The sequence below is a fragment of the Lycium ferocissimum genome, chromosome 2 (genome assembly GCF_029784015.1).
Source record: "Lycium ferocissimum isolate CSIRO_LF1 chromosome 2, AGI_CSIRO_Lferr_CH_V1, whole genome shotgun sequence".
NCBI classification, from domain to species: domain Eukaryota; kingdom Viridiplantae; phylum Streptophyta; class Magnoliopsida; order Solanales; family Solanaceae; genus Lycium; species Lycium ferocissimum.
The window spans coordinates 60,761,377-60,789,329 of record NC_081343.1 but is presented as its reverse complement, the minus strand read 5'-3'; the positions used below and the strand labels follow the sequence as shown (position 1 = coordinate 60,789,329).

The 27,953-nt window shown below is 35.1% G+C and overlaps 5 protein-coding genes across 10 annotated transcripts; 4 read left to right on the top strand and 1 right to left on the bottom strand.

Moving 5' to 3' along the window:
• On the top strand, positions 1–1,813 carry LOC132046509 (peroxidase 49-like). The gene is made up of 4 exons (XM_059437155.1): positions 1–280; positions 647–838; positions 937–1,102; positions 1,227–1,813. The coding sequence occupies exons 1-4, from the start codon at positions 56–58 to the stop codon at positions 1,640–1,642; spliced, it is 999 nt and encodes a 332-aa protein (XP_059293138.1). The 5' UTR covers positions 1–55; the 3' UTR covers positions 1,643–1,813.
• A 2,969-nt stretch (positions 1,814–4,782) lies between these two features.
• On the top strand, positions 4,783–6,672 carry LOC132046508 (peroxidase 49-like). Its single transcript, XM_059437154.1, has 4 exons — positions 4,783–5,077; positions 5,444–5,635; positions 5,753–5,918; positions 6,045–6,672. Exons 1-4 carry the CDS (start codon positions 4,853–4,855, stop codon positions 6,458–6,460), a joined length of 999 nt encoding a protein of 332 aa, XP_059293137.1. The 5' UTR covers positions 4,783–4,852; the 3' UTR covers positions 6,461–6,672.
• Positions 6,673–8,073: 1,401 nt separating this feature from the next.
• Positions 8,074–12,051, top strand: LOC132046507 (uncharacterized). 4 transcript variants are annotated; one of them, XM_059437153.1, is made up of 2 exons: positions 8,074–8,882; positions 12,036–12,051. In XM_059437153.1, the coding sequence occupies exon 1, from the start codon at positions 8,273–8,275 to the stop codon at positions 8,879–8,881; it is 609 nt and encodes a 202-aa protein (XP_059293136.1). In that variant the 5' UTR covers positions 8,074–8,272; the 3' UTR covers position 8,882; positions 12,036–12,051. The 4 variants fall into 4 exon arrangements, with proteins under 4 accessions (XP_059293136.1, XP_059293134.1, XP_059293135.1 ...); XM_059437151.1 differs by lacking the exon at positions 12,036–12,051 and adding an exon at positions 11,249–11,619; XM_059437152.1 differs by lacking the exon at positions 12,036–12,051 and adding an exon at positions 9,434–9,855.
• A 1,760-nt stretch (positions 12,052–13,811) lies between these two features.
• Positions 13,812–18,896, top strand: LOC132046506 (folate transporter 1, chloroplastic). Of its 3 annotated transcripts, none has more exons than XM_059437148.1 (11): positions 13,812–13,982; positions 14,058–14,134; positions 15,037–15,113; positions 16,005–16,095; positions 16,686–16,776; positions 17,034–17,107; positions 17,299–17,409; positions 17,799–17,870; positions 18,056–18,076; positions 18,203–18,270; positions 18,746–18,896. In XM_059437148.1, exons 1-11 carry the CDS (start codon positions 13,856–13,858, stop codon positions 18,873–18,875), a joined length of 939 nt encoding a protein of 312 aa, XP_059293131.1. In that variant the 5' UTR covers positions 13,812–13,855; the 3' UTR covers positions 18,876–18,896. The 3 variants fall into 3 exon arrangements, with proteins under 3 accessions (XP_059293131.1, XP_059293129.1, XP_059293130.1); XM_059437146.1 differs by having other exon boundaries at positions 17,296–17,409; XM_059437147.1 differs by lacking the exon at positions 18,056–18,076 and having other exon boundaries at positions 17,296–17,409; positions 18,182–18,270.
• Positions 18,897–20,240: 1,344 nt separating this feature from the next.
• LOC132046505 (probable ubiquitin-conjugating enzyme E2 18) lies at positions 20,241–24,569 on the bottom strand. Its single transcript, XM_059437145.1, has 6 exons — positions 24,421–24,569; positions 24,218–24,321; positions 23,902–24,004; positions 23,344–23,407; positions 20,793–20,881; positions 20,241–20,593 (listed from the first exon to the last, which is right to left on the bottom strand). The coding sequence occupies exons 1-6, from the start codon at positions 24,448–24,450 to the stop codon at positions 20,498–20,500; spliced, it is 486 nt and encodes a 161-aa protein (XP_059293128.1). The 5' UTR covers positions 24,451–24,569; the 3' UTR covers positions 20,241–20,497.
• Between the last annotated feature and the right edge of the window lie 3,384 nt (positions 24,570–27,953).

Here is a 27,953-nt window from a genome sequence, read left to right as displayed (position 1 = left end):
TCTTTAGTATCCAGATTAAAGTTTTTACTACACTAAAGGTGCTTAGGACTTCAAGATGGCTAGGTCCATGAGCTTCTTCATTTTCATAGCTGTCCTTGCTTTTGCACCAATTTGTTTCTCTTTTAAGAGTAACAATGGTAATCTATACCCGCATTATTATTACAAATCATGCCCAAAAGCGCAAGAAATTGTCAGGTCTGTTGTTGCCAAGGCTGTTGCCAAAGAAGCCCGAATGGCTGCTTCGCTGTTGAGGCTCCATTTCCACGATTGTTTTGTCAAGGTAAAACATATATCCTGTGACAAAATATTCATCACACTAAGTATAATAATTATGAGTCCCCTGTCTATACCCTGTTAAATGTAAATGTAATAAAAGAAAATTGTGCCATGACAATGTTTACATGGCAGAAAGTTATAAGTTGGAAACACTCTGAACAGGAAGTACACTAGCATACCAACATGCAAGAGTACACACTGGCTAAAAGTTATTTTTGCAGTGAGAGTATATACAATATAAAGCCTCATTTTTCTTTTGGGATTTGGGGCTTTGAACTTCTTAATTAAAGATTATGAGGAAGTGTGTGTATACATGCTGATAGAGATGTGAAAACTGATGGCTAACTCTTTGTTTCACTATGTCATGTAGGGATGTGATGCATCTTTGCTTCTGGATAGCAGCAGAGGTATAGTATCAGAAAAAGGATCAAATCCCAACAAGAATTCGGCCCGTGGATTTGAAGTCCTTGACGACATTAAATCTGCACTGGAGAAGGAATGTCCTCAAACTGTTTCGTGCGCTGATATCTTGGCACTTGCTGCTAGGGATTCTACTGTATTAGTAAGTAGATCACATACATATACTAGTTTTATCAGAGCGCCTCTTTAGTGGGGAAAAACACGACTTACCTTTTTTTTTTTTTTTTTTTTTCCATATAGGCTGGTGGACCAAGCTGGGAGGTTCCATTGGGAAGAAGAGACTCCAGAAGCGCCAGTTTAAGTGGCTCCAACAACAATATTCCTGCTCCAAACAACACATTTAATTCCATTCTCTCAAAGTTCCAGAGACAAGGACTTGATCTTGTTGACCTTGTAGCTTTATCTGGTAAATGTTACTCTTTTTGCTAGCGCTTTCCCTTGGTCTAAGCTCTTCCCTAGACGTTACTTAACTTTTAGCCAGGCTAGTTAACACGTGAAATCATACTTAATACCGATATATTACAATGCAGGGAGCCACACAATTGGAAACTCAAGATGCACCAGCTTCAGACAAAGGCTCTACAATCAGTCAGGAAATAATAAACCAGACTCTACTCTGGATCAATCTTATGCTGCCCAATTGCGCAATAAGTGTCCAAAATCTGGAGGTGATAACAACCTATTCTTCTTGGACTTTGTCTCTCCCACAAAATTTGATAACAGCTACTTCAAGCTCTTGTTGGCTTCAAAGGGCTTGCTGAACTCTGACCAAGTTCTTGCTACTAAGAGTCAAGCATCATTAGCCTTGGTGAAACAATATGCAGAGAACAATGCACTTTTCTTCCAGCATTTCGCCATGTCTATTGTTAAGATGGGCAACATTTCCCCTTTGACAGGTTCCAGTGGAGAGATCAGGAAGAATTGCAGGAAGATCAACTCCTCTTAAAAGAGCACATCAACTTTTATTTGCAGAAATAGAAAATAATAACTGTACCTTATATTGTTGTTTTGCTATGTATCTTTCTGTTGCTCTTTTTACATTCTTCAGTTTTCCTGATCTCATTGCTTGTACCATTTGTTTGGAAATTGTTAATTATGAATCTATACCATTCGTGGATCTTATTTTTAGCAGCTTTCATACTTCATTTTAACACTGGGCCAAATGAATTCAAACCAAGAAAAGAATCAGTAGGCAAACATAAATTGGTATAGAGACGAGGTCAAAGGAATAAGATAACACAGGAAATATATATAGTAATAATCTAATACCTTCAATGACCAATCAAATTAGAGAAAATTTTCTCTTCGGGAACTTTTACCTAATCCTATGATACGAGCTAATCCGTTCAAACTAGTTGAGAGTTGATTGATTTCAGTAGTATTGTTTGAAAAGTTTGTATCTTCCTAATTTGAGTACACAAAATATTCTCTTCGGGAACTTTTAGCTAATCCTACATTTCTCTTTAATTATGTTAATGATAAATGCACGTTGACTATACACAAATACATCATCATCATCTTACATTCTTACTGCACTTCAAAAAATGACAAAGACCACCTCAATCTTCCTGTTTCTCACTTTGGTCGAATTTTTATAAAATTAACAATGTATACTCTTATTCTGTTTGGGCTTTAGCCTAAATCTTTTCTGGTAAATACTTACCCGTACCTGGTGTTTACAACTTGGTCAATGTTTCTTCACTAAATGCTCAAGGTTTAAAACGTGTGTTGCAAATAGGGATTAAAAAACTACACTACAAGACATTATTTACCAAAAAATTGTTTGTTGTTATTTTTGAAAGGTCATTTCTAATCTTATTTGTATTTAGTCTACAATCCCATTAAATACCACCTAAATTTCATTTTGTAGCCAGCATAAGTAAAGTGAAGTTGATGTAAGATTAAACGGGATTGTGATGCCCAAGGGCAAACAACTCAGATATCTAAACTTGATATTCCCAGAGATTGAATAGTTTGATAAATGAAAATGTAACACATAGAATCAAGATAGGATTGCTGCGTAAAATGAATATAGTGTTACTAGGGTGCTATGCAATAGGACATACCTACCTCAATTAAGAGAAGAAACATTTCTAATATGGAACATTTGTTATAAGATCGGACATGTTATACGAATATGGGTGTAAATGTTGGGTATCTAAAGTAACATATCTATAAGATGAGTGCTGCATAAATATGGATGTTAAGACTATACAAGATGATCATATTCGGCAGAAGATGCACGTACTACACATGAAAAATAAAATAAGAGAATATTGTTTGAGATGATTTGGTTGTCTTACATTATTTGACCTCTAGATACACCGATTTGTAAGCATAGTGAAACCTTAATGATTGAAGGAGCTACATGGAGATGACATACACCTAAAATCACATGAAAAAAAGTTGTCTCGAAAGAACTATAATTTCTTAGATTTCGTACAGACTTAACAAAACGAAGGAAAATAATCATCATTGGACAAAAGATTCACATAGGCGATGCCAATTAATTGGCATTAAGGTGAGTTTCTTTATTCATTTGATTAGAGATTTGTATGTCAGTTGAGAACTTCTATTGTCAGAGAATTTAAATTATTGAATTTCAAATTGAGACGTATCCAAAAAGAGCAACATGACTATAGAGAGGATTTATAAGTGGCCAACCTCAACTAGCTTAAAATTCATGTTTGCCTAATTAAGTTGCTCCCTTGCAAATATGTCATAAAGGACGCAGGACTGTTCCTTGGGGATGATCATACATTTGAGATAGCCAATCATCCTAAACCACAGTTCTTTCGTATAAATGAAGCATAAATCCTATTCTGCTCATGTTTGAAGAGAGTAGCAGAGCCGTTCTCCTAACCCTTTTTACCTGAATATTTTTTTTTTCATTCATTATAGGACCAAAATAGGATTCATCTAATATTCGCTTTCACTTATCCATTTGTAGCTCACGATAGATTGCGGTGCACGAGAGCAGATAACCCCTACACAAATTCATTATTGTAGTTACGACTACTAAACACGTATTGCCGTTTCTATTACTTTGAGAAGATATTGTCAATAACGTAGCTCAAAGTACGCAGAACAAGCATAGTAAATTTGTCTTAGTCTTGTTTGATACATGTTTAAATTTTCCACTTTGATGCGTTTTACAAGCATACTCTTTCTCAATACGTAGCGGAAAAGTTGATTAAATTACGTAAATTATAAATCTTAGATTACTGTAAATTGAATATAGCCGTTTACTTACTAGTTACTAATGAATTGAAGTTCAGTACTTTCTCGGTTTTACCTAATACTGAAAAGAGGATAAAACAAAAGGAAAAACTTGAGATACATACTCTTCTAATAACATGAAAACTCAAACATAAATAAATAATGTTGATGTCCTCTTTTGACAAAAAAGCAGGTGCGGCTTCTGTGTATTATGTAAACTCTTTTGTTACTTTATATTTCATGCCTTGAGCAATCAAGGGCGTGTGGGGCTGACCAGATCAAGTCCTTCTCTCGTGCTTTATTTTATTATATCCATTAAAGACTTTCCATATACCACTAAAGCCGAGTACAATTTATTAAGCCTGGTAGTGGTTAGGGGAGGACTATTGGCCGATTTATGCATTATTATTTTCAAATCCATTGACAAGTAGATGAACTTCGACAATTTTCTCCCAATAAATATTTGTTTAAGAAGACTTGATTCTTTTCACTTCTATTTCCTTTTAATTTGTTCTCTAGAAGTGGACTTCATCAACTTTACAAAGGATCGAAAATAACTAAGTCAACAAGTAGTTAGTAATTAGGAAGATAAAGAGTCGTAATCAACCTCCTGTATTGCCTAATTACGAATGTGTTAATGCTGGAAAATTTACGTAGCTAGTGAAAGTCTTTTGTCTATCATGGACCAAATCAATCATCATTTACTTGTGGAATACAATTCTTCTCTTGGTAAATTAAAAGCATGCAGAATTTGTAGTTATCCCAACTAAAAAGCTACCAACTTCATTTATTTGTCAATCCTTTCAGAACACTTCTTTCACTGGACACACTATATAAACCCGTGAACTCTGTCTCAATTTCACCACAACAAATCAACTAGCCTTCTTCAGTATTCACATTAAGTTTTTTCCACACTAAAGGTGCTTAGGACTTCAAGATGGCTAGGTCCATGCGCTTCTTCATTTTCATAGCTCTCCTTGCTTTTGCACCAATTTGTTTCTCTTTTAAGAGTAACAATGGTAATCTATACCCGCATTATTATTACAAATCATGCCCGAAAGCGCAAGAAATTGTCAGGTCTGTTGTTGCCAAGGCTGTTGCCAAAGAAGCCCGAATGGCTGCTTCGCTGTTGAGGCTCCAATTCCACGATTGTTTTGTCAAGGTAAAACATATTTCCTGTGACAAAATATTCATCACCCTAAGTATAGTAACTATGAGTCCCCTGTCTATACCCTGTTAACTATACATGTAATAAAAGAAAATTGTGCCATGACAATGTTTACATGGCAGAAAGTTATAAGTTGGAAACACTCTGAACAGGAAGTGCACTAGCATACCAACATGCAAGAGTACACACTTGCCAAAAGTTATTTTTGCACTGAGAGTATATACAATATAAAGCCTCTTTTTTCTTTTAGGATTTGGGGCTTTGAACTTCTTAATTAAAGATTATGAGGAAGTGTGTGTAATTATGCTGATAGAGATGTGAAAACTGATGGCTAACTGTTTGTTTCACTATGTCATGTAGGGATGTGATGCATCTTTGCTTCTGGATAGCAGCAGAGGTATAGTATCAGAAAAAGGATCAAACCCCAACAAGAATTCAGCTCGTGGATTTGAAGTCCTTGACGACATTAAATCTGCACTGGAGAAGGAATGTCCTCAAACTGTTTCGTGCGCTGATATCTTGGCACTTGCTGCTAGGGATTCTACTGTATTAGTAAGTAGATCACATACATATACTAGTTTTATCAGAGCGCCTCTTTAGTGGGGAAAAACACGACTTACCTTTTTTTTTTTTTTTTTTTTTTTTTTTTTTTTTTTTTTTTCCATATAGGCTGGTGGACCAAGCTGGGAGGTTCCATTGGGAAGAAGAGACTCCAGAAGCGCCAGTTTAAGTGGCTCCAACAACAATATTCCTGCTCCAAACAACACATTTAATTCCATTCTCTCAAAGTTCCAGAGACAAGGACTTGATCTTGTTGACCTTGTAGCTTTATCTGGTAAATGTTACTCTTTTTGCTAGTGCTTTCCCTTGGTCTAAGCTCTTCCCTAGACGTTACTTAACTTTTAGCCAGGCTTGTTATAACACGTGAAATCATACTGAATACCGATATATTGTAATGCAGGGAGCCACACAATTGGAAACTCAAGATGCACCAGCTTCAGACAAAGGCTCTACAATCAGTCAGGAAATAATAAACCAGACTCTACTCTGGATCAATCATATGCTGCTCAATTGCGCAATAAGTGTCCAAAATCTGGAGGAGATAACAATCTATTCTTCTTGGACTTTGTCTCTCCCACAAAATTTGATAACAGCTACTTCAAGCTCTTGTTGGCTTCAAAGGGCCTGCTGAACTCTGACCAAGTTCTTGCAACTAAGAGTCAAGCATCATTAGCCTTGGTGAAACAATATGCAGAGAACAATGCCCTTTTCTTCGACCACTTCGCCAAGTCTATGGTTAAGATGGGCAACATTTCTCCTTTGACAGGTTCCAGTGGGGAGATCAGGAAGAATTGCAGGAAGATCAACTCCTCTTAGAGAGCACAGTACCTTCATTGCAGCAGCAGATATCAATAATTTTGCCTCTATTTTAAGCTGTTTTGTATTTTCTACTTTGTTCTTTTTCTGCATTGTTCTTGCCTTTTATTGTCCTTGGGGATTTCACTGCTTGTGTCCGTCCTCATAGACCCCCTTTTGTTTGAGGTGTACTTTGAGTTTCTTTGTTAAAAGTGTGATAAAATTATCAACCATCAGTCTGTAACGTCTGCAAATCTTATTTTCTAGCACCATCACACTTCATCTTAACATTGGACCAAGGGAATCAAACCATCAGAAGTTACAAATATTTATATTAAATCAGTTGAGAAACAAAACTTCGTAGGACTGAGGTCAAAAAGATTTAAATAATTAGTGAAGAATTGTAATAATATAAACGCCTGCATTGACCAACTAACTCTTGATTGCAAGAAAACAAAGCATAAACTACCCAACAATGAGAAAATGCTTACATAAACTAAGTAGTTTGGCCATCCTATTTAGAGCTCAATTTTAAAAACAGTGTTTGTTTATGACATTTGAATTAAACTTTAACTTCAATTTGAAATATGATTTCAAATCTCAAATCCCATTGAAAGGCAGGGTTTCAATTTTTTTTTTAAAATTAAAACTTGACCCATTTATATTTTGCAAACAAAAGCCCATAATTTTAAATTTGCCAAAAAAGACACATGCTCCACGTGAAGAGATTGTTCATACCTTGTGAGAGAATTATATTAAACAATAGCTAGTTACTACTATTGTTGATTCATTGGACCAGTGAATATTTGTAAAATGATGTTTATTTGAAGTTTGCAATAGCGTGTAATCGCAAGCATTTATCTATAAAAGGATTATAAAGATATGCGATTTGAAAGGAAAAAGGTGTCAAATTTTTGGAAAAAGGAAATTAAAAATATATCCTCAACTTATTTTTGAGGCTAAAAAATTCCTCCCATCCTCAGCCCAAATATACCTATCCTGACGGAATTATCCCCCAAAATAACCCAAAATCCTTTTAAACTCGCTTATCATTTAAAATTGATCAACTAAATAATAATCCATAAGATCCCCTTATTCCCCCAATACGCAGTTTGAAGTTTGAGGGAATTGAATAAATTGATCTTATGGGTTATTATTTTTAATGTATTTTTAAATGATTTAATGGTTTAAAAAATGATTTTGGGTTATTTTCGAGATAATTTCCGTCAAGACATGATATTTGAAAACTTTAAGGACAAGAGGGTATTTTTGACCCAAAATAAGTTCGTAGAGGATATTTTTAGCCCTTTTTCCAAAGTAGAGGGGTATTTTTGACCCTTTTCCCATTTGTTAATGCAATGTCTTAGGATATTCTGATACCTTGTTTGTGAACTATAGTTTGCTCATTTAGTAAAACCATAAGAATTGAGGAAGTTTTGATAAATTGCGGGGTGTTTATGAGAAAAAGTATAACTTCTGAGATCTAAATTGCATTTTCAAATAAAATTTCAAACGTCAAATCAACGTGATTTCAAATCATGGCTGGATGGACAGGAATTTTGGAACAAAATCAAGATCTATTATCTTTAGTTGACGGGAATATCTGTAAAGTCTCGAACTTATAAGACATGAAAAACATTTCCATAACCTAAGGGGCCCAAGTTAATACTTCCCATGTATTAGGCCTAAAACCCCACTTCCCCAACCTTGGCGTTTCTCCCACACCGCTTAAACCCATATTCGGGTCGCCACCGTAATCACCATCTCCGGCACTATTACAAAGTCCAATCAATTCCCTAATAATCTCTTATGACATAAAGCTCTGCACTAATCATGAGGTCCTTCAATCAATTAATCTCTCATTCTTTGTCTCGCCGTTCCAGAACCATTTCCACATATCATCAAACACCTTATGTGCATTCCCACTCTAGACCATTTCCGCATTCCAAGATTCAAACTTTCTCCAAAACCCACTGTTCAAATTTCACAACGTCTGCTCAGGAATCAAAGCCAGCCCCGTCAGAGAGAGTATCAGCTATAGTCAATGAGATTTCAGGTCTAACATTACTGGAAGTATCTGATTTGAGTGAGGTTTTAAGGAAGAAAATGGGTATTGAGGAAATGCCTGTAATGGCAATGATGATGCCTGGAATGGGATTTAGCCCTGGAGGGATGAAGGGAAAGGGTGCTGGAGGTGCTGGAAAGACGGAAGAAAAAGCGGAGAAGACTGTGTTTGATTTGAAACTTGAAGGGGGATTTGATGCTGGGTCGAAGATTAAGATTATTAAGGAAGTGAGATCTTTTACTGATCTGGGACTTAAAGAGGCTAAGGAGTTGGTGGAAAAGGCTCCAGCTAGTTTGAAGAAAGGGGTTACTAAAGAGGAGGGGGAGAAAATTATTGAGAAGATGAAAGCTGTTGGAGCGAAAGTTACAATGGAGTGAGGTAATTGTTTATGTCATTTGAATTGAAATGTTGCTAATGAATTAGAATCAGGAATGGAGCTCTTGTAATAGGGAATTAGCCAAGGTGGACCAATATTTCTTACTGTGTTTTGTGTTGCTGTGATATAGAGACTGTGTGATTAAAGATTTTTGGTTGTGTTACATATGTTTGGAAAATTGTTATGTGTTCTAAAGCAAGGTTCTTGCTTTCTAATTGGTTATGATGTTTGGCGAAACACATGATACTTGCTATATTTCTTGCTCTCCTGAGCAATATGATTCTGTTATCCCACATGTTGGTTACTTGATGTGTTTTTTTTATAACAATTTTGAAGCATGTCCATTCAATGTCCTAATATCAGCCCACGGTAATATAGGGGGTTGCCTGTATTTTTAGCAATCCTTTGTATCTCATGAATTAGTTTAAAATTATGGTACAAACCTACATGGAAGCATAAGTTGGACTAGTGCTGAAACTTTGTTATACAATATACATTATGGAAGCATAAGTTGGACTAGTGCTGAAACTTTGTTATACAATATACATTGTAGGTACAATTTATTGTTATCGGGGTGGGGGAAGCTTGAGTTTACTAGAGTTGTCATCTTCTTTTCTTTTAGCACGTTACGCCTGAAATGTGGATCTTCCTTGGCATAATCTGCTGGCTGATGGAGAATTAGTGGATTTTTTGTGATGTGTATCTTGTAAATGTATCTCAAAGGGGCTGATTACACAGCTTGGGTGGTTTGAATTTCTGTTAAATAAGAATGCACCCGATGCCATAAACTCCGTCTATGCGTCTGGGAAGGACAGGAGTCTATTGTAGACATCGTTTAACTTGCATTTCTACAAGTGGTTGTTTCCACAGCTTGTACCCATGATCTCCTGACCTCACGGCAACAACTCCTACTGTTGTGCCAGTGCTCCCCTTTGGTCTGAAGCTCTCTTTCATGTTTCTCAAGCCCATCTTGAAGACAGTGTTATCAAAAGTGAAAAGTGCAAAAAAGCTCTAAGGTCAGCTGGGGCTTTAGGCGCAAAGCGCAAATAAAGCATGTGCTTTAATGAAAAAAGGCGCAATGGCGCTAAAATACAAATATATATATATATATATATATATCTCTGTGTGTGTGTGTGTGTAGTCTAATACTAACAATAATAAGCATGAATAACAAATATATAGACAAAGAAATTGTAAACACATTACGATAAAGGGAAATATCAATTATCTAGTGTCACCTCTTCAAGAAAGGCTCATTGGCAAGGAAAAGTATGTCTTAAGAGCCTTGATGATGACACTGAAGCGCACATAAAGCGAGGCGAAGCGCTCAACATGTTTTGAGCCTCGCTTCAGGGCTTAAGCGCGCCTTTGACAACACTGCTTGAAGACAATGCAAGGTCTTCGATTACCTGGGGATTCTCTTATTAGTTTTAGGGAAAATAGTTGAATGGGACTGGCTGAAAAAAAAAAAAGTGAATGGTGGAAATATTTTCAGAGTTCCAAATGGGAGAATTAAGAGGGTGATGACTTCACTGTGCATGTTCCGTTATTTGATGTTTTGGAACCAAAAGAAATTCTACTTCCCATTTGATTAAATTTACTCAGTGTGTAGCTGATGTTTACTATTGGACCATCAATATCTATCTAATTTGATTTGTTTAAAGATGGTCACGTTTATCTTTTCTTTAAGAGAACACACTCTTGATTATTTTTTTTATTTTTTTTTTGCAAAATACCGTGTAATTAGTCATGTTGATATCTACTTGTTGTGAATAACATCTATTAACCTGCACGCCTTAGATACTTAACACTAAGATATAGTCTCATGGAGGATTAACCTTCGTCTATCAAACTGTTTGAGATGGGAGTGGTGTCTCCTTCACTTCCATGTGTGGGAAGATGAGATAACATGTTTTTTTTTTTTTTTGATGACATGGGAACCTGCAGCGGCTACCTTTGAGTGCGCACAGGGTAAACCCAGCTCCTGTGCAATAGCTTGCAAACCACACAGGAGAGATAACCCGCACTAGGCAAGCCCCGTGCGATGAGCTCGACCCAGAAGGAAATCCCCTGCTGTTGTAGGCAGGGGGTTTCGAACTTGAGACCTCCATATGAAAACCCCATGCTCAACCAACTGAGCCACATTGTTACATTTTTGTAGTTATTTTGTGACGCAATTCATTGGCCAAGGATTTTACTTATATCATTCATTTCCTTTATGAGATTAAAGATGAATGAAGACTTGGGAAGCACTTGTGCTTACGTTTTCTTTGCGTGCTTATACAGATTCCTTGATTGTATCTTTGCAACGTTTGGGAGCTTAGAGGTCATGACTTTGTAACAGAATCTGCATTTGGTGATGCTTCAGGTTGGGAGATTCATGGTTACTGAGCAAGCATATTAACCAGCCCAGTGGCTATCTTTTCTATTTCAAATAAAGGAGACCTTGAAGGTTCCTGGGACATTGTAGTGCTGTTTGGTTGAACTGACATCTTAATATGGATGCACAATGTTATAGGTTTGATAGGTTATGAGCTGAAAAAACTACCGTATATTTTGCGACCATGCGTTAGTTTTCATTCCAGTAGAGACCAATTTGTACTTTTTATTTAAGTTGTTTAGGCTCCGGAGGTTTGAGATTATCATGACAAGGTTGACACACAGTGAAAGAATTGGACTTTTCTGTTTCTAATTCACATTTCAAGTTAATAGACAGGAGTGATGATGATTGCTTGGTTGTGATCCTTTGCGATTATAGACGAGGAAACTGACAACATTGTAGATGAACTTATAGTGCCTTGCCTCCCGCCATGATCTTCTTGTTGAATACTTGAATTGTCTAGTTGTCAATGTCATTCTTACACTTTTTTTCATGGTATTCTAACTCAATGCATGGACAATTCTCATTATATCCGAAGAAATTAAGGATGGGTTGTTTCTGTATTTTGAACAATACACCAAATAGAAATTAATGGTTTGTTTAATTAGATTAGATGGTCGAAGTGGTTCGCAAGATTTAGTGATTTGCTACCAAAATGCAAGATTGGGGGGACTCTTGTCTTTGCCTTAAAAAAATCGAATATTTGTTTTGCATGAGTAGCTCATGATCCCTTACTTGATTTTGTGCTAATTGTCCTAATGGTAAACTTTGGCAGATATTGGGGTTGAAATGTCTCACATGCGTATTAAAAATGCGATCTTGAAACGGTGAACTTTGATTTGGAACAACCGAGTCGAGCTTTTGGATGATTTTACTCTCTTGCCTTCTAATCCTAAGAGTTCCAGCCAAACATTACCAAAGATTAAGTTGTTACGTGTCTGGTAATATCAGGGTTAAACATGCTAAGTTGATAATTTGAAGGGACTATGTAATACGCTTAACCAAAATTTAGGGACCATTCGTGCTATTCTTCTACTGGATATGGTGCGAGAGTTTAGGCTAAAGTTTTTATGCGTCCTACCTCTTTTGTATTGCCGGTTTTTGCGTTTGGTTAGAACTTAGAAACAATAGCTGAAATATCTAATTGAGTTACAAAAATATTATCATTAATCAATCCAAAAAAGTGGTTTAATATGAAAATGTTAAATAGTCTTTTTCAAGATGAGAAACCTACTATCAGGATTTATAATATGAATTAATCTCGGAAAAAAGAGATTAAAAATGTTAAATCAAGGCTTAATAAAGTCGAAATGGACTATCTAACGCATCAAGTATTATCTCGTGAAAAGAAAATCTTGTATTAAGATAGTGAATAATCATTCCAACAATAACGATTCTATAGATCATCAAGAAAATGATGAAATTATAGCTAATAATAACAATACATGCGTTATAGTCAAATCCAAAGCTTGCGTGCTACCAAACATAACGCTTGATAAGTTGGCTTTAATAGATTCGCCAAAAATAAAGGATTAATAAAAAATATTTGGAAAAAAAACTAGTTATAGCGCCTACCCATCCTGAAAATAGATTTTATCTAAAACCAAATGACCCTCTTTAATATCAATAATTTTGTGGTTACTCGAGATATAAATGCTAGTTATTTTGCCCCAGTTATAACTCGTAAAAACCTTATTATCAAAAAATCTATACCACCGTATTAGAGATTCCCTTCATACGGACTGGTCTTTAATTTTTGTCCCTCAATTCGGACGGATCTTTAATTTTTACCTCTACTTCTCATTTAATAAAAATTTATGGGCTAAAGTACTCTTTTCGCATTAGAGATTTTGGGTTCAATCCCTACCAGAGTCGAAAACTAATAATTTAGCAAGGCATATATTTCTATGAATCTATGTCTATTCGGCGAAATTACATATAACCTATGCCATGTCCGATAAAGCTTTGCGGAAATGAAGTTTTTCTTTAATTTCGCAACTATGCCTTAGGCATAGGTTCTATGTAGTTTCTAATGTAACTACATAGTGAATAGGCATAGTTTCTAATGTAACTATACAGCAAATAGGCATAGTTTCATATGAACTTATGTCTTGCGATTTTTTATTTTACTGAGCGGTGTTCGAATCCAGAACCTCAAGATATTTTTGACCACCTTTTTAAGCAAAGGATAAAAATTAAATACCAGCAATTTGAGGGACAAAAATTAAAGACCAGCGCCTTTGAAGGACAATTGTGCAAATTACCCTATATTAGTTGCTATATTTTATTTTTTTAAGAGTCAAACTATATGCGCTTTGATCAACATTTTAAAATATATTTTTTTATCACACAAATATAAAAAATATTATAACTTGTAGTATCTACTAGTGCTTTTCATTAGTTTTTAAATTTTTAATTATAAACTATTGAATTAATCTAATCTAATTCAGTTTAAAAATTAATAAATTAAGACGAGAGAGTACCAAAATTTCCCACAATTTCTGAGGAGGCGGACCTATCAGGCGTGACCAATTTGCGTAGGAAGGTCCGTTTGATTTAGAAGCCGCCAAAGAAAAGGCAACGGTAGACGAAGCCATGAAAAAGATGGCAGGTTTGCCGTCGGCAGACTGGCAATGGGAGAACGCCACCGCCGGCGCTGCCGCTGGCCTCGCCACCGTTACATTCTCACATCCCCTTGACGTTGTTCGTACCAGGTTCCAAGGTAACTACTCTTATCCTATTATTGCTAATGAATTATTCTCTATATATGGAGCTTGATTTGTTGTAAATATCATAGTCTACGATGGAAGAATCTCCAATGTCCCCGCCTATAGGAACACTCCTCACGCTTTATTTGCCATTGCCAGAACTGAGGTTTTTTTCTTCTTTCCTATTTAAGCTTACCTACATATTTATTTGCTACTGCTCACCTTCTAGTTCTTGATTCGAATAACAAGTTGCTTTTCAATGCATATAGTTGGTGAAAGACAAATCATATACTCCAATTTGTTACGGATGCGAGTTTCACAAACTTTGAGTTTCGAAATAGGTAATATCAGCTTCAGGAACAACGAATAAGAAACAATGTTTAAACGAATAGGTTTGATTCTCTATCAGGATTCGGCACATAGTTTAATGTTCAGTGGATGCCCTGATTTAGGTGTATCTAAATAGCTTGTTTTTGGTAAGCATCCTTATAAGGAGAAATCAGGCCATGTTCGTCTGGACGCTAGTATATTTGATAACTATGGAGTTTTATGGTTGTTTTCGTGAATTCTCCACATTATAATATCCAATCCACGGTAACAATATCCATTTTCTGACTCAAGAATCGTTTTGGAACCGTTGAGAGGAAGTATATCCTACTACAGTTTGTATATGGCTACTCCAACTGGAAAGATAGGTTAATTGATTTCTTATAAATATGGCTAAGTCCTTTATTTCAATGCCGAGTGGAGTGAGACGGGAGTTTTCTATGACAGTGGTTCTCACACCAGCTTGGATACGCCGGTTTTACTGCAAATCTTGACTGAATGCTTTCTTGTTTCATTTAGAGTTAATTAGTCAGCCGTATAACATAATCATAGTGAGAAACTCCATCACACTCTGTCAATCACAATCAAACATCCCACTGACATATGCTTTTGAAGATGAAGCTCCTTTCCTTGCTGCCCACTATTGAGTTTTTATGCTGCTGATTGTTTAATGTTTACCTTATTGCTATGTTTCCACCAAGATGACCGATTTGTTAAGTTATCATATTGTCTTTGCATCAGGGTCTTAGAGGACTTTATGCTGGCTTTTACCCTGCTGTTCTTGGGTCAACTATTTCATGGGGTTTATATTTTTTCTTGTAAGTAACATCTTTTTTTTTTTTTTTTGATAAAGTTCTTGTAAGTAACATCTTCTACTAATGTCCTTGATAATACTATTTCATTGGAAATCGTTAAATACTGAACTTCATTTCCCATATTTCCGAAGCGCCTTTGGAACCATTTCTGTGAAATATAATTTCCTTTTGCATGTTTTAGCTCTCTTCCTGTTCGCAGGAGGCTTCTCCGTGAGTCTCTTTTTTTTCTTTTTCTCTTGTGAAGTTTTTGCTCTATTCAAGTTGTGTAGGAGTATGCAAAACAGTATTTAGTCTCATTCAACACCTGAAGGGATTTCCCCTTTTCAGTTTGGTCTGTTTTATTATTTTTATTTGGGTTCCCCTTTGTAAAGCAATAAAAGGAGATAAAAATATCAAAATATAGCGAAAGAACAAATCTCGATTTGATAGAGCTTGTTATTATATCTATGAAATCTATTACACTTAGAAATGATAACATAGGAGTATCCCATTGAGTCTTTCAGTATCAGTGGATTGATTGTTTCATTTGGATCTCGTGTAGTCAATTAATGATCGACAATCTGTAAGTATTATTCTGCTAACATAATCCATTTACTTATCAATTAACAGAAAAAAGATTTTCTTAACATACATTTACTTTACTGCTTTTCATACTGAATTTGCAGCACTTAATATTAATATCTAGATCCATTACATGTAAGTTAGAGACTTAGAGGTAACAGTCATTATTTCATACATGGGATTGCTTGTAAGAGACAATGTTCTCTTTGGTAGAAGCAGTCAACATATTAGGTTGCTCTCTCTTTGATGCTTCTTACATTCTAGGCTTGAGAGACATCTTTCTCTAACTCATACATTTTTTTTATTTTTATTTTTGAAATTTTCCTTCTGTAGCTATAGCAAGGCTAAGCAAAGGTATCTGAGAAACAGGGAGAAGCTGAGTCCAGGCCTTCACCTTGCTTCAGCTGCAGAAGCAGGAGCACTGGTCAGTAGTCACTGATGCTTTAATGAAAGAACAATGTATAGTTCATGTGTTCAAATGTTCAGCATTCAATTGACCAGTTTTTGGCAGGGGTGTCAAATATAGATAGTCGGAGGATCTGATTCTTTATTTGCTATAATAGTCCTTGTAGGAGTGCAATTATAGTTGTCTTGCTGGTAATGAATCTCTTACTTTCACTGTTGTTAAATGAGTTACCAATGTAAAATCCTTTTTTTCTCAAAGATAGGCAAGGTCGAGTAATAAACCTATTCTTTTGGACTCCAAGAAAGAAAAAGAGAACTTATTGATTCCCATCGATCATTGGCAAACCAGAAAATGTGTGTGCTTAGGTGTTAGTTAAATACAGGAACTGGAGAATCTTCTAGACAAACAAATTTGATTGTGTTGATCCTTTTGTGGACAACATTTTTCCCCTTTTTCGGTTATGATGACAACGGATTGATGACTTAGTAGGTTGACATGCAAATCTTTAGGTGAATGAATTATGTCATGCTTATTTCAGTAACTTTAAGCACATCCCTCTAGTATGAAGACTATATCATGTCTTAAAAGGTGTACTTGTTGGAATTCAGGTCTGTTTTTGCACCAACCCTATTTGGCTTGTGAAAACAAGATTGCAACTTCAGACTCCAAATCAGATACGTCCATACACCGGATTTCATGGTCTGCTTCACTCTTGTATTAACTTGTCAACATCGTGTTTCATTGTGTATTCATCTAACTTTAGCACTAGGACCACTTCTTTCCATCTTAATTTTGTATAAGAATTCCTACCTTTGTATCCTCTTTTTGTAGGTTCCATTGCAATTTCTGCATCTTTTCTATGTGCATGCACATTCAGTTATCCAACTGGCCTTTTTTGTATTTACTATCCTACTTATTAATTTCATAGGAATTTTGTTGTCTATGGATTGATTCAGATGCTTTAAAAACCATAATCAAAGAAGAAGGATGGAGGGCACTTTACAAGGGGCTTATGCCAGGCCTATTTCTGGTTAGAATTACATTTTCTTCAATTCTTGCACATATTTCATTCTGTAAATGAATGTTTTCTTATCTTGACGTAAATTTTCAAAGTTAACCGTCATAGTTTATTTAACTTTTTGGATAGATTATCTAAACAATTTAATGCTGAAATTTAGCCCTTCATTCATGAAACATGCTGGTCTGTTGTTGCTTCAGCAGGTTACACATGGTGCTATTCAGTTCACGGCATATGAAGAATTTCGCAAAGTTCTTGTTAGCTCGAAAGCTCAGGAAAATGAAAACACTCTTGCGACAGCTGCTGACTTGTTGGTAAGGCTCTAAAAGCAATGTCTATTGCTTTCTTTGGATGTAATTCAATTAGATAGCTGTTTTTATCTTTGGATGACCAGCAAAAATGATCCCTGTATGTATTATTAGATATTGGAATTCAGATGTGGTTAGACTGATAAACAACGAGTACAGATTGGGCAGGATTTTAAAGTTAATGGGTAAATGGCCTAGATGAGAATACGCTGTCCAACTCTTAGTATTACATTTCCCTTGCCTCGTTACTTGGCCATGGTACTTGTGCAAAAACATTAAGTAGGTGTCTTAGGAAATCTTATAAGCAGAAACTTTCCTATTCAGTTGACTATGCAACACTAGAAGCTTCTTCAATATAAAGCATTTCAATTCTGATACCTTAGTTTCTTTCACAGAATTCAGTTGACTATGCAACACTAGGAGCTTCTTCTAAGCTGGCAGCCATTCTTACGACATACCCATTTCAGGTATGACAGGGGTGTAAAAGTTTGTTCTTTTCTCTATTGTTCGGAACATGGGTTCGGGGACAGATGGTTTTGAGAGCATTATGGAGCACCTGCCTAAAAGTGCCTATTTGTTCCAACAATCTTCTACCCTGTGCCCCCTCACTTTTCTCTTTAACTAATAATGAGTTTAAATGCAACCATTTCAGGTTGTGCGATCCCGATTGCAGGTAACTGCTTTTCGTATTACTGCCTTATGTGACACTTGATACAACTCTTCCCGGTAGACAAGCATCTAGTGGCTCTTGATTTTGATTTCTGTAGAGTAGTTAAAGGTCTATTTTCTCTTTGAACAGCAACGACCTAGTACAACTGGAGTTCCGAGATACATGGATAGCTGGGATGTTGTGAAGGAAACTGCAAGGTCAGGATGATTTTCAGCCTTATTTATAGCTGATGCACTTGATTAGTTGTACACGAACGCCAAGCATTGAGTTGCTTTATATTGAAATGCTTTCAGAATCAAGTACATCTGCTCTTAACATGGCTCGGTATCAGAGAAGAATCAAACTGAATAAACAAAAGCTGAAAAAATTCAAAATTCCTTTGGTTTAATTTTTCTATGCTGACAGTGTAATTCATTTTTAAGACCATTAAGTTTAGAAAAAGGTTTCCAGTCAAATCAAACTCTTTAAAAGCATACTTTAATTCAAAAGGATAAGCAGGGGTAGCAAATTAAATGTTTCAAATTTTCTAGGTCCTCTCTCAATCCTAAATTTCGTCCATCCTGCCTCTTCCCTTCATCCAAAAATCGTAAAATAAGATAGAAGTAGAACCCCCTTATTGGAAAAAATACTCCTTAATTTTTTATCTTCTTATTCTTTTCTTTGAGCTTGCAGGTTTGAGGGCGTACGAGGCTTCTACAGAGGTATCACCCCAAACGTGCTGAAAAATGTCCCTGCAGCTTCAATTACCTTCATTGTCTATGAGAATGTCCTAAACCTGCTAAAATTCAGGAGAGAGTATTAGTTCTTTTACATCCTTTTTGCCTCCCAGAGTATTAGTTCTTTTACATCCTTTTTGCCTCCCATTCGTGTTGTAGCCATTAGGATTCTATACTAGTGAAACAATATCTGGAAAAAGTATACTCAAGTTTGACAGGAGTACAAATAGAATCAGGATCAGGAGGACGCTAAGGAGAATGTAAAAAGGAGACCATTTACTGGCTGATGTATTTGTACAATATTTCTAGTCTTTGTAATTTATCAGAAAAGAAATATTCAAGCACTCATGAAGCTACTGCTGTAGCAAGAATAATAGATGGAAGCTATGCTTTGACATCTAATAATATTGTATGTGAACCTTGTTACTTAATGCATGTTCGTGACTGTTTGAAAGGGAGTCTCAAAGAGATGTATCAAAGTTTGCTCTCTCATTTGATCTTCGTTCTTATTTTCTTTTACCTGCTATTTCCTCTAGCAACATTGATGCCTTTTAATTTCAAGCGAGAAAGGAAGTCTTAGTTGCACTGTACATGTCACCAACATTTGTGGGGAAAAAGAGTGTCGAGGAATGAACAGTGGGGAAATCCTAATTCTGAGTAGTAATTTCAGTCCAGCCTCAAAACTCCAGTTGTCAGTTCTCTAATGTTGATTTTCTTGGATTCTGACTGAATTAGCTATAATTATATTGGAATAGACAGAAGTATGCATGTTTTAGCAACTTTTGACAAAATAACGTGGGTTTAGGACGACACATTTACAAATATTGACATCAAACTAATCATGCATTTTGCTTAGAGATTTGTATCTTTGCCAGTACAAGTAAGAAGAAGATCAAACTATTCAGATTTAGGATGAGTTTCTGTGGAAATAACTCATCACATGATTGCATATTAGGATTTCAAAATCACAAATTTTAAAACTGAGTCAACATCAACAGATAACAAAAGTGGTTATCTGCAAATGTGCAAATGTCCACACGCTCAAAGCTCTTATTTTCCCTTTTTCCCCTTTTGAATACGACAATATCTACATCAGCTTATGCTAACCTCATACTGTTTCACTGAGTACCTGCAGCCTCCCACTGGCACAAGTATTAGATAACTTTGCGCACCAAGACTTAGGTAAATGAGAAGAAATCACCTAGTATTTCAAATCTCTATTGAGTTTTGAACCCTTATTTCCCATGATTTTTACCCACTTTCATTGACCAGTAAATGACACTATTGGGTACACATAAGCATAGCTGTGTTATTGCAGACAGAACCGATGACAGGAAGGGGGAAGGTCCAAAGAAGTCGACACATTCCTATCATTTAGCTGATGTTACTCAGCAGGCTCGGGAAAAGACAGTCACCAATCAGAACAAAGCAAAGTAAATGCAAACTTGTCGTTTAGATGCCTGAAGAAAACTCTTCATGAGGTATCAATTAGGCTGTAGTGTATTTTCATAAGAGTACATAATGTTGCACAAGGAGCTCAAAAGGAAAATCATCTCCATTTACAAATATTGGACAGTAAAGGCCAATTTGCTGCACATAGGTTATGCACTTGCAGTGGCCATGGATATGTAGAATTGTTTTTCCATTAGCATTTGATTTAAAATAAGCCAAAGCAACAATGTTGCCTTAAGGGTCAAATGGACACCCTTCACACCTTATCATCATGGAACCACCACCTGGTTTCCTTGGGAGATCTACCGTTTCTGCAGTTCTTCACATAGCGGTCATTATCTTCAGGGCGTTGCTGCACAAGTAATGGGAACCAATAAGAACTAAAACTAAAATAAAGCAAGAGAAGCTTGGCAGAACAATGTGGTGCATCACATAATTAAACAGACAAGGAAGAAATAGGTCCTGACATATTTGGAATAAAGGTGCTTTTCGCATGGTGCATCTTATCAAATCAACTCAAATTAACATTAATATGAATACATGAAAGGCACCTTCACAGTTGAACTTGACAGCATGGACAGAATGCTGATGCATATAGAACTGACTGTCATGGCAGGAGACCATGAATCATACAGAATATCTGCAAGACATGAAGAAGCTGTTGTCAATTGCCGGTTCTGATGATGCATATCCAATTTCTATCAGATGTCAAAAAATCTTTCATGAAATGTAAGCTTAGCGCTAGCACACCAATTAGCGAACTGCACATGGATTTTTAAGTGTTCACTTTTCACCGAGAATAAACAAAAAGACTGCCATATAACAGCATAACAGGAGAAACTGTATGGTATGGGACGTTCATGCTTTCACTTTTCACCCAGAGGATAAACAAAAATCAGCTATGTAACAGCATGACAGGAGGAACTACAGAGAGAAAATAAAGATGGTATTTCAAAGTTTTCTTCTTATACGCCTTGCGAATCCAAAGGTCACTTAATATGATTTCTGCAAACCCGCATGACAGGAAGAAACTACAGAAAGAAAAAAGAACTGAAGAAGATGGAATTCAAAAGTTCTCTTCAGCACCATACTAATCCAGAGGTCACTTAAGGATGGTTATGTGAATATGATTTCTATAAAAAATTCCCAGTGTATTTGAAAAACCTTTCAGTTTGAATAAGGTAATATGTGATAAGACAATGACATCACCGGCCATGTCAACACAAGAGAATTTAGATTCAATATTATTTGTTAAACATAAATACAACTTTAACGTAGAGGTGAACAAGAGTAGGTAGGTGAATGGGTTCTCTAATAGATATTGAAGTTTATTTGGTACAAAATTTCGTTTCAGGCAAGGAACTTTGGATTTAGCCAATGCTTTAGTTAACATATGCACAAGAAAGTTCAAATTTAGAAAGAACAGATGAAATATATGAGAAGCTTATTTAGAGATTAATGTGGTCGTCTCTATCGGGCTCGTGCGATTAGGGTAGGGTAAAACCAAGGAGCAATTTGTTAATGTTCAAATGTTGTGTACCCAACAAAGAAAAGAAAAGGGTTCGATTACTTACTCATATCATTTTCATAAGTAATGGTAATTATATTTAAGTAAGTACCAAGAAGGTACAGCAAAAGATTAGTTACTCATATCTTTTTTAACTTAAAACACACAGACCTCTTTCTTCATCAGAAACAAAACACACACAGAAACCTCCTAATCTTATCTGGAGCCATGATACTTAAGAAACGAAAGCAAATTGAAGCTTTGAACCACATTTTGTTGGTGATTCAAGCTTCATAGATAATGACCAGAACCATGTGCGTAGCCAACTTTCACTTTTCGAGTAATCCTCGTAAATATCCAGACGATATCTCAGATTTTTATTTTTTATTTTTTTTTGGTTTATTCAGTCGTTCTTGTTTCGCTTTCCCTTTCTGAAAACTGATAACCAAGCCAAAAAACCTCAGTTTCACAAATGTTTCAGAAATAAGAATGTTACAATAGTTATCTTTGCTAGTGATAGAACTATTAAGGAAGGAGATCTTGTCAAGTGTTGGGAACCTAGGATACATAACATGAAGCCACCTGAAGCCTTAAACCATATCTTGTTGGTGATTCAAGCCACAAGGACAATTTTGATAAACTAATCCTAGATAAATTTTGCATACTATATCTCAACAATTTTGATTTTTCAATTTAGTGGGTTTTTTTCTTTCTTTCAAAAAATCGAAAACAAACCTAAAAACTGAATTCTCATAATAGAACTCTGAGAATAAGAATTTACATGTTGGTCGAGGTGTGGACAAGCTGGCCCGGACACCACGGTTACCAAAAAAATAACAATAAGAATGTACACATTGTCTTTGGTAGTGATAATGTTCTTAAAGAATGGGATCCTGTCGAGCGCTAAAACAATTGCACAGCATTACATTAAAAAGAAGGAAAAGAAAAAGATTTTCCTACCAGAAAGAGCATCACAGTCAAAAGCAGTTATTACACGCACAATCCAATGAAAAGGCATACATATACATAAGTAGTACGAATCTCTTTCTCTTTGCTTATGCAGTTTCAGAATTGTAATTTCAGCCTATTCAGATACCAAACTGGATCTGTTCAAAGGAAGTACAAGAGATTTCCCCGTGACCCAGGGGATCCTTTTTTTGACCAAGTTTAAATAACATTCTAATCAGAGTGTTATCAACCCTAGCAAAGAGAGTTTTACATAAGAAAAAGATTTATGTTTTAATATCGGATGTTGACTATTGTTCCCTTAGAGGGTACGGATACACAAATAGAACTGGACTTGAATCAAAATCAGTCAATAAAAAGAAAAATCCACTGAGACGATGCAATAATGTCATTGACATTGGCCAGCAATCTACCATTCACACCAATTCTTAGAAAAAAGCTAGTTAAAGCACTTCGCACACCATAATACCAAGCATCTAAACTTTAACAGTGAAACAAGTATGCACCACAAATCATTTACCACATGACCGTGCATGGAAAATCGAATGTTTAAACAACATACAATGACCAAATTAATAAACTTCTCATGGTAGTAAGAATAGAAGATATTTGGTTACATATATAACTACCTAAGCAAATGTGCCCATTGCTATAGATATGAGGATGTAGCGGAGCTGGTGGCACAAAAATCACCTGCATCAATATAGTCAGCCAAAATAAGTAGGATATGAGTTTCAATCGCAATCTTTATAAGAAACAATGATATTTAGACCCCCCATACGAGAATAACATCAATCGGTATCAACCATTAAGTAGACAAAGGAGTGATAGCATAGTGTAGAGGGCCCTACATCTCCAACTATGAGGTTGGTTGTTCAAGTCATGGAGTAAAATGCGCAGCCTGGTGCACAAAGCATCCCGCGTTAGCAGGGTCCGGAGAAAGGCCACACCCCAAGGGATGTGATGTAGAGTGTAGACAGCCTAACCTAATGCAAGCATTAGTGGCTAACCCCACGGCTCGAACCCCTAACCTATAGGTCACACGGAGACAACTTTACCGTTTCTCTGAGGCTCCAAGTCCCCAGGAGTGTGAAGTGGGAAAAAAAAACACTCTTTGGATCTGGGTAGGTAGATTTGGGATGGGGGACTAGGGTTACCATATCAAAAAAGGTACAAAGTGTACTCACCTGTGGAGCTTCCATAGGATAATGTTCTGGGAAATCAACTTGAAGCTGATAGGTTTCATTAGCATACAGAGTTCCAGGAGCACCATTAACTTCAATTACCCACCTTTTCAGCAAAGAACCACATCAATCAAAAGTTATTCTAACTATATACCCTCTACTCCACATAAAGCAAAAATTAACAAAGAATCTTTACTGAGTTACAGTACCACAGATCACAAATTCCAGTGGGCTAAAAGGGTAACCAAGAAATTCAGTGAAAAACATAAAAAAAAAAATAAAAAAAAAAAGCCTAATAAAAACAAGAAAAGGGTGAGACCTTTGAAGATTGTCAGTGACTTTATGTTTGAAACCAGCAGGGGGGTTGACCTGCCACTCCGACAACTCTTTCTGGAGTCGATTGCATGCTATCTTGCTTAACGTCTGATCAAGAATCCACATCCACAAACAAAGGGTCAAATAGAGGGAAAAGATAAGATAAAGATCATATATATGTAATATGCATAAAAAGAAAAAGAGAACCTTGCGAGAGGAGGCAGAGGAGGTGGTCATGGCGAAGACGAAGTCGATGAAAACTACACACCCAAGAGAAGAATAGGAAAAGCCTTGAAAATCATGTGTTCATTGGCCCAGCTTCCCTTTTGTTTTTCTCTAGCAATTGTATTTCTGTTTTTTATTAGTTTCTGCCTTTTACTTTCTTTCTTTCCATTTTTCTTTTGGTACATTTTTACTTCCTTTATTTAGTGGAGTAGCTAACAACTTAAAAATTAATGTGAAAGGGATGTAGTAATATTTAATGATATAGTATTAGTTAAGTTACCATGTAAATAGATTGGATTTCAGCTTCATATTCGTAAGTTAATAATATTTTCGTTGTCCTAGTTTATGTGTAGTCATTTAAAAAAAAAAAAAAAATCCTTAAAAAGAATGTCATATTCAATATTTACAGATAATTTGATTTTATTATTCTCATTTTAAGTTTAATGAGATTATTAATAATCATGAAAATATCTAAAATTTGTTTTAGACGATAAGTTTTTTTTTAACAAAAAAAAAAAAAAACTTTCTCAAATTATGTACGTGATCAAACGGTGTCACATAAACTAGATGGAGGAAAAGTATTTTTGTAAGAAAATTCTTAAATATGTTTTACTCCTTTTAATTATGAAATTATTGTCTCTATTCCTTTCTTATGCGAACCAGATTTTTTCCCTCCCATCAGAAGCTTTCCTTTTGCTCCCTTAATCGTTCAAACCCACAATTTTTGAGTTAAAAGTGGAGGGTGCTTATCATCTAAATTTAAGAAATTAAGTTCGAATGAGACTTAAACTAAAAAACTATGAAGCTCTTCAGGGATAAAGAATGATATGTGATTTATGCTTTGATAAACCAAACAATATGAGCAATATTTATTTATATTGTGATATTTGGCACAAATATCATGTTTTGTGTCATTTATCCTACTCTTTTATGACTTTTATCGCTTAATTCATGATGCAATCGTCGTATTTGAACTTATGTCGTCATATTTCACAAACGATGGAAAAGCGTGTGATTGATTTTGGAGCATATGACGATCCGACGAGGTGACGAGTCGAAGACCAAAGTCTAAAAAGAAAAAAAAAGCTAAAGCTCTCTCGCTTTTTATCCGCTCTTGTTCACCATTTTGGGAAGAAAAACCAACATCGCGCGATCCTTCCGTCTTAAATCTATTTGTTTCCTTATTTTTTGTTTTTACCTGATTATAGACGTAAAAATTGTAAGTTCTATTTTCTCTCTCTAATTTTATTTTTCATCTTTTTTCAACCCTAGTTATTCATTTTTTTGTCTAGAATCATGAGTTAAACATCTTAATTCTAGGGTTGTGGCGAAAGACTAATTATTTGATTTTTATCTCTATTTTATCTTTAAATATTTTTGATTATTAATAAAATTGAACTTGAGAAAGGGAATTCACGTACGTAATAAGAATAAATAGAGTTTGTTCGATTTAATCGTTTCGCTATCGAGAATAGATATACCCTTTAGCCCTACTTAGTTGATAGAGAGAAATAAATATTTAACGAAAAAATATTATAACCCGTAACTAGTTAGATAAATATTATTTTTCTCTAGATCTTTCTCTATCTTTAAATTTTTTATTCCCAATCATTAATGAAAATGAGCTTAACATAGAATCTAAGTCTCATATCGATATCCGGACTTAACGTAATTATATTTAGAAAAACACAATTCCTCCGAAAAAATTAATAAAAATAGTATTCTCAAATTATTTGTCATTTTAGAAGTTTAAGGCATAATTATTATTTTTTTCTCTATTTTATCTTTAAATTTTTTTATTAATGAGAATGACACATAAATAGAGTAAATATTTAACGAAAAAATATTATAACTTAGATAAATATTATTTTTTCTCTATTTTATCTTTAAATTTTTTTATTAATGAAAATGACACATAAATAGAGTAAATATTTAACGAAAAATATTATAACTTAGACATAAATAAAAGTAAATTAGGTCAAATATACCTTCTAATTAATAATTCTTATAAGGCGTGTACAGCAAAAAATCAACAAATAATTTGAGACGGAAGGAGTCTTGTTCTCCCCTCACCCATCCACCCCCCTTGCCCGCCGCTTTTTCTTTTTTGTTTATTTGAAATAATCTACAACTATAAATTAGATAGTTTAAAGATGAGTAGAAAAAAGAGCATCTCAATCCAGAAACTTCAGAAAATGAGAACATGACATGTGGGGAGAATCCGTCTTCCGTAGAATATGTGTTTGAGCATACATATTCTTCAGTAGAAGTTCATTTTTCATTTTGTGGACATAAAAAGTATGCTTAATGCATATGCAGCCCCTGAATTTATTTCTTTTTTTATTTTGGCACCTTAATTAAGTTTTATTCCTATTGAACTTTTGAACTCATCCTCAAATGTATCTATCAAACATAATCTGACTTACATTGTGTTCTATCTTCAATTATATCGTGGAGACATATCAATTGTTACGTATTACAGACATATATTACATATTGAATACCCTTAACATATAAATTAGATGAATTTAAACACCCTTAATAAAATTCATAGTTCCGCCACTGTGTAGCAATATGCTAATATATATTCTAATTTAATTATTCCATCTTTTAGCTAAGATTAGCAGTAATTGAGAGGGAAAAAAGAGTAAGCTTTTAATTAAGCCGGCAGTAAAAGAGCAGAACCAGCAGAAATCAATACATCCATGACTTAAAGAATAGCTTACCACAAGTCTAAAATATTACTTTACCTTTATTATCATGATTTATTTTTTCTAATAAAAATTAAATGTAGAGGGTTTAGACGCACTTGAGGATGAGTTCATAAATTTAATAGGAATAACACTTAATTAATGTGTCAAAATGAAAAAAAGCATATGCACTAAGCCTAAAAAGTATAAGTTGGACCATTTAATGAAATGACAAAGAAGAATAGAACTTGTTCTGTGTCCTACTTTAAGTCCGGTCCCACTACATCTAGCATAAGATCATCAACTTGCCGATTGGAATTGGTAAGAGTCAGAAATAAAATTAATATTTTAAGTTTATGAGTTTTTTTTTAATTTTAAATAGCTACTAAATTCTGAAACATATTAAGTAAATTTTAAAGTATATATAATGTCTGAACAAAGTTATTGAATTTTGGGTAAAGTGTAGATGTGCTTGTAATTCTGCCCCTGGGTGTACAGTGTTGTCTCAGTTATAAAACTAGACTTTCTAGAAGTTTAAAAAAAAAAAAAAAAACTCTGAAAAAACTGTGTAAATGCAAAGTATCAACAGCAGAGGGCGCAGATGATGCTATATATTCAAATTCCTTCTCAATTAACGCATAGAAAGCACAATTGTGACCTCAAGGAAAAGGATTTTAGCACTTCATTAGGAAGTAAAGAATCTGAATTAGTTCACAATTAAGTTAATACAACAAGTTTTAGTGTAATCTTCGAACGGCAAACTTGGAATCCTATTACGTGTAACCAAAGTTACTACTAGTCCTAGTTTTCATTTCCTATCTAATG

Bases quoted from the DNA above. Each gene is read 5' to 3' on its own strand.
- LOC132046506 (XM_059437147.1), top strand. From the start codon at position 13,856: ATGAAAAAGATGGCAGGTTTGCCGTCGGCAGACTGGCAATGGGAGAAC. The intron at 13,983-14,057 runs GTAACTACTCTT...TAAATATCATAG, and splicing joins TGTTCGTACCAGGTTCCAAG to TCTACGATGGAAGAATCTCC. The intron at 18,271-18,745 runs GTCAGGATGATT...TTGAGCTTGCAG, and splicing joins GTTGTGAAGGAAACTGCAAG to GTTTGAGGGCGTACGAGGCT.
- LOC132046505 (XM_059437145.1), bottom strand. From the start codon at position 24,450: ATGACCACCTCCTCTGCCTCCTCTCGCAAG. The intron at 24,005-24,217 runs GTCTCACCCTTT...TTTGCTGAAAAG, and splicing joins GTCACTGACAATCTTCAAAG to GTGGGTAATTGAAGTTAATG. The intron at 20,882-23,343 runs GTAGTTATATAT...CATGTCTTGCAG, and splicing joins CAATGGGCACATTTGCTTAG to ATATTCTGTATGATTCATGG.
- LOC132046508 (XM_059437154.1), top strand. From the start codon at position 4,853: ATGGCTAGGTCCATGCGCTTCTTCATTTTCATAGCTCTCCTTGCTTTT. The intron at 5,078-5,443 runs GTAAAACATATT...TATGTCATGTAG, and splicing joins TCCACGATTGTTTTGTCAAG to GGATGTGATGCATCTTTGCT. The intron at 5,919-6,044 runs GTAAATGTTACT...ATTGTAATGCAG, and splicing joins TGACCTTGTAGCTTTATCTG to GGAGCCACACAATTGGAAAC.
- LOC132046507 (XM_059437153.1), top strand. From the start codon at position 8,273: ATGAGGTCCTTCAATCAATTAATCTCTCATTCTTTGTCTCGCCGTTCC.
- LOC132046509 (XM_059437155.1), top strand. From the start codon at position 56: ATGGCTAGGTCCATGAGCTTCTTCATTTTCATAGCTGTCCTTGCTTTT. The intron at 281-646 runs GTAAAACATATA...TATGTCATGTAG, and splicing joins TCCACGATTGTTTTGTCAAG to GGATGTGATGCATCTTTGCT. The intron at 839-936 runs GTAAGTAGATCA...TTTTCCATATAG, and splicing joins CTAGGGATTCTACTGTATTA to GCTGGTGGACCAAGCTGGGA.